The 12,831-nt window shown below is 38.7% G+C and overlaps 1 protein-coding gene across 1 annotated transcript in view; it reads right to left on the minus strand.

The window, feature by feature from the left end:
• LOC116052760 (gamma-aminobutyric acid receptor subunit beta-2) overlaps positions 1-12,831 on the minus strand; it is a 70,777-nt gene that overhangs the window by 17,639 nt on the left and 40,307 nt on the right. Inside the window, exon 5 of the mRNA XM_031303585.2 lies at positions 8,152-8,234. Coding sequence (XP_031159445.1) covers positions 8,152-8,234 — 83 coding nt within the window. The remainder of the gene's footprint in view (positions 1-8,151; positions 8,235-12,831) is intronic.

Raw genomic sequence — 12,831 nt, forward strand, 5'->3', positions numbered from 1 at the left:
TTATTTGATCTGGCCCTCATATTTTTGCAGCGACCTAATCCACTTAACCCCATTATTTCTGTCATTGAGGCTGACTCTGCAATTTTGCGTCACCTCTCTTTCATACTAAAGTTATTATCTCACAGTATTTGGCACAGAGATATCGTCCTGATTCCCACTGCATTAAATTAATTATAATGAATGAGAAAAAAAGACATGATCTAATGCATGACAGACAAGAGAGAGTCAGTCTACTGTATATCTATTAACTATGAAACAGTGAAACGAGAAAAGAGGAAATTACCTCCTTGACTCCTCAGTAGCATGAGATGCAAACTCATCAATTCAGTAAAAAAAAAAAAAAATACTATGGGTGTGAAAATATGTATTTTACGCCAGCACAAAAGCTTCTCTCATGGTTTCAAAGCCTGGGAGCGTTGGCAGGCCATAAAATAAATGAAATAGTTCACGATAGCATCAGAAGAGATAGCAATACAATACTAAAGCTATTTAACTGGGACTCTGGCATTTCTCACTGACCAAATCTGACTCCAGGCCTTTTTTTAATCAAAAAAGATCTTAGTTGGTTTGTTTTAATGGGCAAAGACGGAATTTGGAGGGAGATCAAAACACTGGCTTTGGTATTGCTCTGGGCAAAACATAATTGGGGATAACAAAGTGTTTTTTTTTACTTGTAAATGCTATGAAACACCATATACAGTTAATAAAACTTAGAAAACAGTACACACTTTCAAATATGAAATAAGTTTCATTGTCATTGTGACATTTTTAAGGCCACACAGACGCACCAACAACTATCACAAAGTCCTTTTATTTGATTTTCTTCACATCTAAAATGAGAAAAGCTTTTTACCAGTCCTTTTAAGTAAATTTAACATATGTCAAACCTAACTTATTCCCAATGAATAGCAGGCTATTGATAATTTTGGATGCAGCTTCACGTAACAAGCCCAACCAAGTCAAGGTGTCTGGGGGAGTGTGTGTAAATGATTAAATGTATGATACATAGTGTCCATTGAAAAACGTTGACGTTCAACCTAACCAGACCTGTAGTGTTTACAGTGCATGATTTGGGAAACCTGTCTCTTTCCTCAGTTGGGAATGCATGTCAACTTATTATATATATATATATATATATATATACGCATATAAATAGACATTGATTTGTGGTGCGTAGCCTACGTCCACAGACAAAGACAAATACACATGAACAGGACACACATGCTTGCATAGACACACAAAAACATCCTCACACACACACAAATGGGCTCGTCAAATGAATCCCCTTGAACAACTGCCTGCCTCTCGCTCTCCCCTGTGAGCTGAGAAGGCTACTCCACTCTTAAATATGTCTCAGATTCATTTTTGATTCCACGCAGATTAAAGCGATTTTAATGTTATTCCTGGTGTCCAATTAAAAATGTCTTCGAAACTTTTGCAGTACACAGCAAGCTGCAGCTGACTGCATGCCTGGACAGGGACCGAACATCTAAAGATAAAATAAATAAATAAATAAGCCATGCAAGCCCAAGTGTAGAAAAACATTCACACCCTAGAGGATGTGTGCAGTTTCTAAAAATGGGTTCTGATGGACACAGATAGCAAGAGAGAGATAGACTGTGGAAGTGGCTCTGTCCATATGATGTGGATCACTGGTGCGGAAAATATAACTATTACTTGGTAGAGATGCTGTAATAAAATGATAGTTTCATTGCGAGTGCACATCTACTGTGTGAAATAACAGTCGCATGTGCCTCTCTCTCCCCCTATATGTCGGCAGGTTTCAAGTTGGGAGCAGTGCTGGTAACCAGTGATCACACACAGGGATGCCATTGTTTTTGCATGCATGTCTGAGGATGTGTTTGTATCGGTGACTGCAAGTTTGTCTTGATTTGTGTTTTCTCTGAATGCTTTTTCAAAGCCCTTAAATTCCCAATTTAGCTGTCTCCTAAAGAGCCCTCTGCAGTCACATATATGCTAAAGCAGCTAATTGGGGCAAAAAGGCTTATGTGTAGTATTCAGTGTTTAACAACTCAGTGACCCTACTCTTGTTATGATTTATTGAAAAGGTGCACAGCTGCTGTACTTGTAAAGTCAATGTTACATCTTTAACTAGATCAGCTTTCTGTGAAAGTGGGACTAATGTACTGCAACATATATACTGTACACTGCACATTTTCTTACTGTAACAGTGACCCAGGACATCAGGAGGTTTAACCCTTTTGACTAATGCAAGACATGGTATTTCCTTGAACTATGGTAAAGCCTTGTGTGGCCTGGATTATGCATGCATTATAGAGATGCTGAGCAAGTAGTAAGAAACACAAATACAGGATGGCAGGGCTTGGCTTGCAAAGTTATACTGTAAACCCAACCCTTATCCAATACTGCTGATTGTGAGGTTGAGGTAGTGTCATATTAAAGCCAAGTTTACCTAGCTTAATATCACGAATAACTGCAGCATTTATTGTTATGAAGTCCTAACAATAACAACATTACAGATAACACCAAAGTCTAAAGAACAAGGAAATAGTCTCTGTACATTCATACATCATATAATGTATTCATATCCAGGGTGTAGTAATTATTATGCCTTGTATATATCTTAGTGATAAGCCCACAAAGAGATGTGCATGACTTATGAGCAAAGACTTAACACACACTGTCTGTGAGCTTTTTTTTTTAAACTAGAGGTATAACTTCTCTTTCAAAATTGACCACACCCTCTGTTTTACAATTGATGTGGTAAAGTTTTGGCCATATCTTAAAACGTTCCACTAAAGACCTTTTTCTATGGATGGGTCCCCGTTTTGTTTGTCTCTTGCACTCGCACAAGGACGCACATGCGCACGGGTGATGTGGTACACATAATTTATAAAAGTAATTGTGTGCACATCCCACCTTCTGGCAGGTGCAGGACAAATGAAAGTACTTCAAACGAAAAAAATGTAATGTTCGCAACACTGCTTTAAACTCCCATATTTAATATAAATGCAACATTTCGACCCTACTGGGTCTTCTTCAGGCAAATGGTGAACACATTTAATGCAGGGATATATGTAGGTCCCACATTCAGCTGACACACCATCTGGCACAATGCATTTTGAATGGAGACAAACCTTTTGTTTGTCTACAAGAATACTCCACAGGGTACCTTAAGGTTAAGAGGTCCTGGAGGTTTGGCCTACTAAGTAGCCTGCCAACAAGTTTAAGCAAGAACAAAAATATATAGTTTTTATACAGACTTATACATGTGCAAACCTCAAACCAGATAAAGACTTGCGCCCCCCCTGTGATCTTTGCCGCCCCCCTTAGGGGTCCCCGGACCCCAGGTTGGGAACCACTGCCTTAAGGGAAGGAGGAGTAAAATTGCTCTGTGGTAAAACAAACTGCTAAAGTCAGTGCACTCATAAAAGTGAGTGTGTGCCCATAGTAAAACTGTTATGAGGGCAGTGACTGAGAATTCGTAATGCTTTTTTTGTTCTGTATTATTTGAATGCTTTGAATCAGTCTGGTTCAACCTGTGGTTACCTGACCAGGTGGTAGGTTCCTGTTAAGTGAGGCTGAGATGATAAAATGGATGTCAATAGGCAGTAGTAGAGGAGCAGGTGGCAGCTTGCTTTGCTTTTTGTGTTGTATTATTTCTTTTAACTGCCCAGGATCCATTTTTTTCTACAGTTTTATTAATATTGATTCTGTACTCTTTGTCTGTTGTTGTTGAACAATGCATCTTTATGTCTTAAGATTAGCATTAGCCTATTGTACCTCTGCATTGGTAAAAAAGGTTGCATTTACCTTAATTAATTACTGGTTTAATGCACCAGCTAGCGAGCAGGCTAAGTGACCCAAATCAAACACAACCAGATGCATGCAGGGTGATGCTAATGCAGAGCCTCAGTAAGCTCCAAATGTTTTTCAAAACTTTGAGGAGTGCAGCGGGACAGTGAGGGTGTGGACTGGTTAAACTGGGACTAGAGGGGCTGAGTGGATTGGTTATATTATCCTTTGTGAATGAACAAGCAGAGAAGTTGAACCTGGAGCAGATTAAGGACTTTGCGGTGCTCAAGACTCACAGAATGTCACTCAGACAGGTGAGTACAATAACAAACTCTCTGAACTCTCTTTATGATGAGAATGTCAACATTGCTATGCAACTCAGCGTTGTGTGTCCACTTCACATTATACAAAACCTATGCAGGCTTTCTCTTTGCTTTAATGTGTTTGTGGCTTGTAGCTGCTGTGGAGTTTATACAGTCTTTACATCCCTGTGTTGGCTGCCTGTGTGATGTTATTCTGCTGTGTAAGTGGCAGGTTGTTTAAATGCTGTAGCTTAAGATGCTAAACCCGCCGTGGTATCTGTAGCTTTTTTAATTCATTGTCAGTCATGTTTATTTAATTGTCAGTTTTGTCCTTTTTTCTTGTTAATTCTAGTAAAGCTGTACTGTTCCTCAGTGTAGCAGTTGATAATCAGTTGCACAGGCTATAGGATAGGAATTTATTGTTTGTTTGAACATTAGGGCTCTGTGTTGTGATGTGTATACGTTGACATATTAATGCACTTTATTTTGTAGCCTAAATGTGTTTTTTTAAATAATTTAATAGGTCTATCCTATAACACTCAATGTGTATTTTATCTGACTTTGCTTTACTTTCATCTGAGTACATACTTGAGTAAAAAGTAAAAGTAACAGTACTTTTAATTTTTTTTATTTTTTGCAAAATATGGGTGAGCAATTTGTGAATCCACTGAACCATTAGTCATAGACAGGGTGGGAAAAGTCCCTGGGCTATCCAGAATAAATAATTTATTTGCTATCTCTCCATCCCCACCACTATAAGTATGAGGTTTTCTATTTTTCCCTTCAAACCTGCTACAAATGATGAACATATAGGACATGCTCCTTGTCCATTCATCAATTCCTGATGTGACAAAAATCATAAATGGCAAGAAAATGGTACTGGCACAAGGTGGGATTGGTAGGCAAAACGGCAAATACCTGTGTACAGTGAAAGGTGCAGTTTACAATCTAAACAAATACATTAAATGTTTTTTTGCCCAGGCTCAGTGAAGCAGTAATATCCGTCCACCTTAGAGGTGTTTGTAATATTTCTTAAATTACCTTTTACTCACCAAGTGACAAAACTGTGTATATTGGGAAATGAGGAATTTCAAAATGATTAATCCTGAGTATTTGTGTGCGTGGTTACTTGATAACAACAGATGAATTACTTTTATTTTAGACTTGAAAACAATACGTTTGCTCCATCCCTTCTTGCACAAAATAACCCTGCTGATGCAGCAACCACTGTACTGAAGCTTGTTATTGCATGATTAAAAGTTGTTAATTAAACTAGGGTCAGCAATTTAACTTGTACCTAAAATAGTTAGAACAGATAAGGACAAAAGGATAAAAGCCTAATCCATGAAGGTTCTTGGATATTATATTCAACTTATCAAAGCTTATTAAGGACATCATTCAGTGGCTCAATACCGGGGAAATTAGGAGACATTGGAACAATCCAACTCACTGAAAACAAGCCAACAGACAAAGAGCAAAAAAAAAAGAGCACATACTGAAATGATAACACTGGCAAATGTGTGAAAGAATAGACGGGGGTAGGGAGACAAAGAGACAGAGAGTAGAGAGGGACAGAAACACAAATCGGTTAAGAAAAGAGAAAGAACACAGTTGCATAAAAAACAACCATCCAACCCAATGAGTTAAGTCATCTAATGCTCTAATGCACTACACTAGATCTACGACAGTCCAAACCAGCAGAGATCCTCTTCATACTGCTGCTTCATGGGCCCCTCAATTCCTGGGGCTCAGATGAAACAAAACCGGGAAAATGTGCGTTTTGTTCTGAATTTTTTTCAAAAATTGTATATTTCAAACAGAAAGGGTTAAGGATGTTTGAATTTCCAGGGAAATCAAAGAAAATGATTGGCCCTCTCAAAACCTTTTAGAAGATAAGTTATTATGCTACTCCATGTTGACAGTCTTATTCTAGAGACCTGAGGAACACCCACCGGGCTATGATGTGAGCAGGTCATTAGGGAGAGTCATCCTTAATTTCAGGTTCATGAGGGGGGTTAAAGACAAGCGAGTGAGCTCACTGGCAGAGGTTTATTGATGTTGTATCTTTTACGGAAAATTTAGATGGGATAAGGAGCTGTGATGCCAACTATACATCATCAGTAAAGGAGAGGGGAAGGCCTGTCTAGCCGGCCTGATGTAACCATGTTGAAAGACAGGTTTAATTTATTTTTTTCCTTGGTTCCCTTCAACCATTTGGCCTAACAGTTTACACAACAATGTGTCTCATCCTATTCCACAACTCTTTCACACTAATCTGCCACAGCCTGATTTTAGTTCCCTCTCTGTTCACATTCTTTCCTTCCTAAGTCTTCCTAAGTTTTCCTTTTCAGTTTGTTTAGACATTTCTACTGCCAACCCAAATGTACCTATCTCCAGCCCAGTCGTCCTAAATTGTTCCTATTGAGGACGGATATTATGTATTTTTAATTTAGCATTTGATATCAACAAACATGTTGAAATACAATTGGTACAGTTGGCTTATGTGCACATTGTAGTCCACTAGCTGACTACCGTACAGTAGAGCCTTAATGCATTCCTGTAACCACACTCAGAAATGCTGGACAAATGATCAATATCTGGGTATACAGTACATTTTGGAAAGTGGCTATGGAGCTGTATGAATCCTTAGCCTTGCAAACAAAGGTTCCAGGTTTTATACTCACATCTAGTGAAGAGTAATATCTTCAATATATCACATGTGGAAGTTATCAAAGCAGATAGTATCACTACAAACACATTGCTGGTTTCAGGCCTCTGCTAAACGTCACTCTTTAACTGTATTGTGCAATCTCGACTTTAAAAAAAATTCTTAAATTTCCTCCTTTGCTTATTATGCTCTATTTCCATTTGTATACCAGCACCAGCTGTAGGCCTTCCAGCTCACTTGCACAATTGAGTATTACACCCTTTAACCATCTCTACATGGAAACTACATTCAGATGCATTTACAGTTATCCAGTTGAGTTTTGACTAAGCTTGAGCTAGTGTAACCGAGTATGCTAGCAAATTTAACTTTCCCTGTGATTGTAGATGAAAGGTGAGAAAACTCCTTCAACCTCACTACTACATTAATTCTCTCTAGTGTGCCAGCAACTAAGGTGGTTGGTTTATTTGCCATTCGAGCAGCTGTAAGCATAGTAAGTTATGAAGAAATAAGAAATTTATTTGAGAAATGTGAACATGCCATTTTAGGTTTTATTAATAATACCAATAGAAAATCTTAAATTAAACTACAGACATGCTGTACTTTTTTTCCCAGTTATCGAATTGATGAAAAGCTGAGCATGTAAAAATTGAAAGAGACTGATAGAAATACAGCCAAGGTCCTGGGCCTTAAAACCTAGTATACTGTGGTTAAATGGTAGGTGCCGTAAAGGTGACACAGCACCCCTAGGACACCCATTATGATGTAGTGCTGGTAAATTCTTGGGCTGCAGCTTTGAGCTTTCGACGTAGCAACAGCTCTACTTCATCACTTTAGCAGCACGGACAGTGCACATTAAACAAAGTAGTCTGCCTCTGCAGTGAGGGAAGAGGCGCTCATTGAGCTATGACCATTAGCTAATTCGATGAGAGCTATCTGGTGTACAAGATGGCTGATTAAAATAATTTCCCCTAAACTCCCACCAACTACACTGTGTGATATCAGTGTAGTTGAAAAAGACTTCCTTCTTAGAACCATTTTTTTATGCAATAAAAACAGCTATATAGGATTTATCTGAACTTATACAATATGTTTAGAAAAGCAAATTTGGCTGAGGGTATGTTTAGGAAGAAAAAAATGCCTTCTCTTTTACCAAGGGAAATACAGCAAATTGGATGGAAAGGATTATGTTGAAAATATTAAAATTCTGAGTAAATCCTTGTACTACAGTATAGCAGAAATTGTTGAGACCCAGTGCGGGCCCAGTCACACATGGCTCCTGACAGCTGAATGAAAAAACTGAAGCCATGCCAGTATGAAGGGGTACAGACACTTGCAGCACTCCAGAGATTTATAGCCCTGACAAAAAAACAAAATAATGAATGAATAAAAGGAGGAATTACTCACAACTCTCTATCTCGAGTGTGCAGTTTTGCTCATCCAATGGATACCTTCTCAGGTCCATCATACAAGCAGCGGTGGTAGTGATCCTGAAAACACATGACAAAATGAAATGTCCAAGTCAAGGCATTGTAGTGTTTGATAGACTGAGAAGTAGAGGTTAGGTTCTTGTCTTCAAAGGTGTCATGAATTAAAGTTGATAAATGTTAGTACAGTTTAACTTCATTCACCAAAGCACTTATAATTACATCTCACAGAATTCTAATGACCGTTTATCATCCCCTTAACCGTGAGTAACTAAACAAGATTTAACATCTTAAAAACCTAAATGCAGGAGTCTTTGAGGGTTTTGGGGGTGGTGGAAGCGGTGGTGGGAATTCCACTGGGGATTACAGGGCCAAAGCTAATCCTTATGTCCCAGTTTTAGCATTGTTTGGATAATCCTGTGGGTCCTCTGTCAGGCCCCACCTGAGAAGCATGTCATGGCAAGGATCAAACTCGGTGGGACAGCGGTGGCAGCAATAGGCCACAGATAACAGTGGTAGTGTTTGTACTAGTGCATGTCATCATGAAATGTGTGTCGGGAAAGGGAGCGTTTTACAACCTGATGATATCCCAAAGACTTTACAAAGCAAAGTATTAAATCATATTTGCTAGTTACTAGTACTAATATGACTACAAGAAGAAGAATTGAGATTGTTTCCATTTTTTAAGATGTATTATTCCAAATACAACACATATGTAGGGCAATGTACAATACAAACATGACACACACGTCTAAAAGCTTATTTAAGTGTGTAATATACAAGGCTGTTTGTGAGTATCCAAGTTTGGCGTAGTTGTCCATCCCTCCCTCTGTTGATTTGACCGACTGCTTTGTGAACATTGTTGTTGAGTGTGAAAGGTTTTATGAATAAACCAGAATAAAAGAGATTGTGGGAGGTTTTTTATGTTTGTCTCTGCTTAGAATAAAAGCACATTTTCATGTTTTAAGTTCTGAATTGTCACTTGTGAGGAAAGAGTATAATAGTTGCTGACAGAATCCAATTTTTACATAAAAACATGTCATCAACAGGGCTATGGTAAACTCCATTTCAGTACAGTCAGTGAAGAATGTTTCTTTAGCATGGAAAAAACTCAGTGTTGATTATGTTCTAATTCTCTATTGAGTAGCATTTTTTATTTGTTTTTCTCTATTTTAATAAGAAAAACACTTCATGAGTTGACCTCAAACCCAGCTCATGAAAATGATGTAATCATTTCAGCACTGTTACATTGAGCCTGCCTTTTCTTTTAAAGAGCTGCTTCAAACAACTGTGATGTTTTTTGACAATGAGAGCCAAAGTAAATACCACATTCTTTATAATTCTGCTTGAACACCTCTTCTAACTTACATTGCATTTTTAAACCAGATACATGGGCTGTAAGCAATTAACTGCAAATTAAACAAGTCAGTTTAAGATGGGTTATTTATGGAATCATTGCTCATAAATGTAATTAATTTTTCAAAAAGAGACGTTTTTGCATGGTAAGTGCTTTTACAGTACATTGGCTGCAAACTGTAGTGGTCAAGGAGCAATAGCCCTCTGCTTTACTGCCTCAATCATATGTTGTGTATATATGCCAGCATAATAGTATTCATAGCATTCCAATCTCTATCAAAACAAATAGACAGGGATGGATAATAAGGGAAAATAGCAGCAGCCAACCATGAGTCAGTAGATCAGGTTATGTTGTCCATCAGACTTTGTGAAGGGAACATAAGGACGAGGCTGTGAGTAATAGGCTGCCATTCTTTCCCTGGCTCTGGTCTTGTGTGAGAACTTGACTCCCACTGAGGGAGTTGCCACAGAGCAGCACAGCATGGTGGGTAATCGTCTAGGCACACCTGACAACATAGATACATTTGTGCCAGAGGAGAGGCTCATCTTGAGTCCAATCCTCTGTGTTACACAGCAGAGATAATCACCCTGGTGTGTCCCAGTGCCTCTCACTCTTTTGCTCTCTACTCTCTCTCTCTTTGCTCTCTCTCTTTTGCTATTCTATTATTCAGACCAGAACAGTCACTGCAACGTCAATCTTTTTGCATCTCATAATCAAATTTTTTCTAAAATCCAATCTAAGATCATCTAAGATTAACGCATATTGGACAATATTTGTCAGAAAACGAAAAAATGACACAGCAATACTTACACAAAGCTGTTGTGGTCAGTTTGTGTTTCGAAGTAATCATGCTCACCACAGGCAACATATTGCAAACAGGTGGGAACACACCTACCAGTCCTTGTGGTATACCAAAATCATCAAAAATCAAAGGAATGTATAGTTTATACATGACTAAATGAACATTGTCAGGGGAGATTGTAAGTTGAGCAAGTAGATAAACACTCAGTAGAATACAGGAGGATTCACCCACACAGTCTCTAAATATCAGCAGTAACCCTGACATCACTGCATCTGATGGTTCAAATCATTCTCTGTATACTTTCTTTCTCTTTTCAAGCGAAGATGAGAGAAACTTTGAGGACAGAGGATGTCAGGTGAGACAGGGAGGGGACTATCATAACAGCACCTTTTAATAGCAATAAAGAAGTTCAAAGGGAAGAGCTCCAGCATTAACATGCTGTTTCATATTACACACCTCAGGGGTTTCCACCCCCCAGAGTGAGACGGGAAGGTTGTTTGAGTCTAAGAGGTTTAGATGGATTCTCCTTTTCTTTCTTTCTTGTCCCCTGTCTTTGTCGGCATTTATTTCTCTCTGATGGATTTGCTGCTGGTGATGGGGCTCTGTGGCTTCCAAGTGTTTAACCAAGGAGTAAATTGCCGGTTACTTTCTGGCAACTTTTTGATCTCTGTGTCAAGATGGAGTCAGCGGTGTAGAACTGAGAGCAAGAGCCCTCTGGCAGAGTCTTTAAAAAGACAGTGTGGGAAAGGTAAAGGTTATGCATGTTTTTGTGGTGTTATCTGTGCTCCTGTGCATGTGTGTTATGTTGCTGTCACTCTGTGGATGTATGTGTAAGTGCCTGATTGTGCTTGCAGCTGTCTCACTCTCCTTTTACCCTCACATACTTTCCCACTTGTCTAATCCATTAAATGATGCACAGCCACATTTCTCGCCCGGTCTTAGTATAGTCCTTGGTTGCTTGGTTACTGCCTGAGGACACTGCCAACCGCACCAACTGAGCCCCATATGTTGCATCACCTGCAGTGACCCTCCATATTTACCAGATTGTGCTCGAAGACTCTGTTCCTGGATGGATCAAACTTGTGAGGTCAAATTAGGGCCAAGTAGCCTTAAGGGTTTCCAGCAGTCATTGGGATGCAGACCAAGTAAATGTGTTGACTGTTGTTGTCATGCTGGGTGAAAAGTAACTTAAGTTTGTTTAACTCAAGTGTGGTATATAAAGTGTAAGTTACAATTAATTCCACCCTTTTTACTTAATTACAGTACATTTTAAGTCACTTACACTATCCATTGATTCTGGTCCCAGTCTATAGCGTTAATTGCAACAGTTGTTATTTGACATTTCCCGAAAAATCAAATGATGCTGCCCCGCAGAGTCTGTGTTTAAAGTACCAGTACATTTTTGATATACTGGTACTTTACTTGAGTGGCATTTTATGCTGCTCTATATCTCTTTTTTTTGTTTACTCTTATACAGTCATTTGACAGCAATGTTTTCTAGTTTTTTTTTTAGTTACTTAGATTTCGATTTTACATGTAAATCATAGGATAACTTTATAACTAACCTGTCTGACAGCCTAATCCCCGCTCACATTCCCTATAAATTCCCTATAACTTTTACCCTCAATGTAGTATTTCTTGCATTGTGGTACAGCAATGCTTACTTTCAAAAATAATGAAAGCCGTGTACCAGAGCTGCATTATTTCATATTCAAGATAATGACAGCATTCAGAGAGCACTCATCCTTCGTAGCCGGCTGGTTCCCACCTACAGCCTACAAAGAAAACACAGAGAGTAGGATGCCAGCGGAACCAAGTCCCTTGGATGCTGTTACGCTAATTTCATATTTAACAAATAAATAATTTTGGAAGGCATAGTATTGTGTTTGGCATTTACTGTAAATGTTTAGTCAACCTGATATTGAGTATTGAAATCAGATATGACTTGTGTATGCCAATTTCTCTCCAAAATTGTCAGAAAAGCATATTGTTCTTGCAGTCTCTTTATGCTCACTAGTCGTCATTGACAAACACACAAGTCAATTCAACAAAGAATATTCAGGCATATCTTGCAGCAAGTAATCCAGATTAAGCACAAAGGCAAGACCCCCGTTTAGATGAGCCATCTCAGGCCCCTCCTGAAAAATATTGAGAGGCACTTTTGTTGCTTATTATGATTTGCTTTTGCACTGTTATTATGATTCCTGATATCAATTTCTGCTATTTGCTGTTGCTTCTTCACAGGTAATGCCCTTGAAATGGTGGATTTACTTTTGAAGATCAATATGGCACTGTTACAAGTTGTGTGGAAAACCAACACTAGTTTCCATGCCAACAGATGTGTGCACATGAATGCATATCAGCCCACAAAAAGGGTTGGTGCTGTTTGCCTTTTAGCCACCATAATAAATCCCTGGGAGACAATTCAATGGCAAATACAGAAACTGTGTGTGTGTTTCAATATTCATCAGCTGTTTGTACAGTATCTGTGTAGCTTTCTC

The sequence above is a fragment of the Sander lucioperca genome, chromosome 13 (genome assembly GCF_008315115.2).
Source record: "Sander lucioperca isolate FBNREF2018 chromosome 13, SLUC_FBN_1.2, whole genome shotgun sequence".
Classification (NCBI taxonomy): domain Eukaryota; kingdom Metazoa; phylum Chordata; class Actinopteri; order Perciformes; family Percidae; genus Sander; species Sander lucioperca.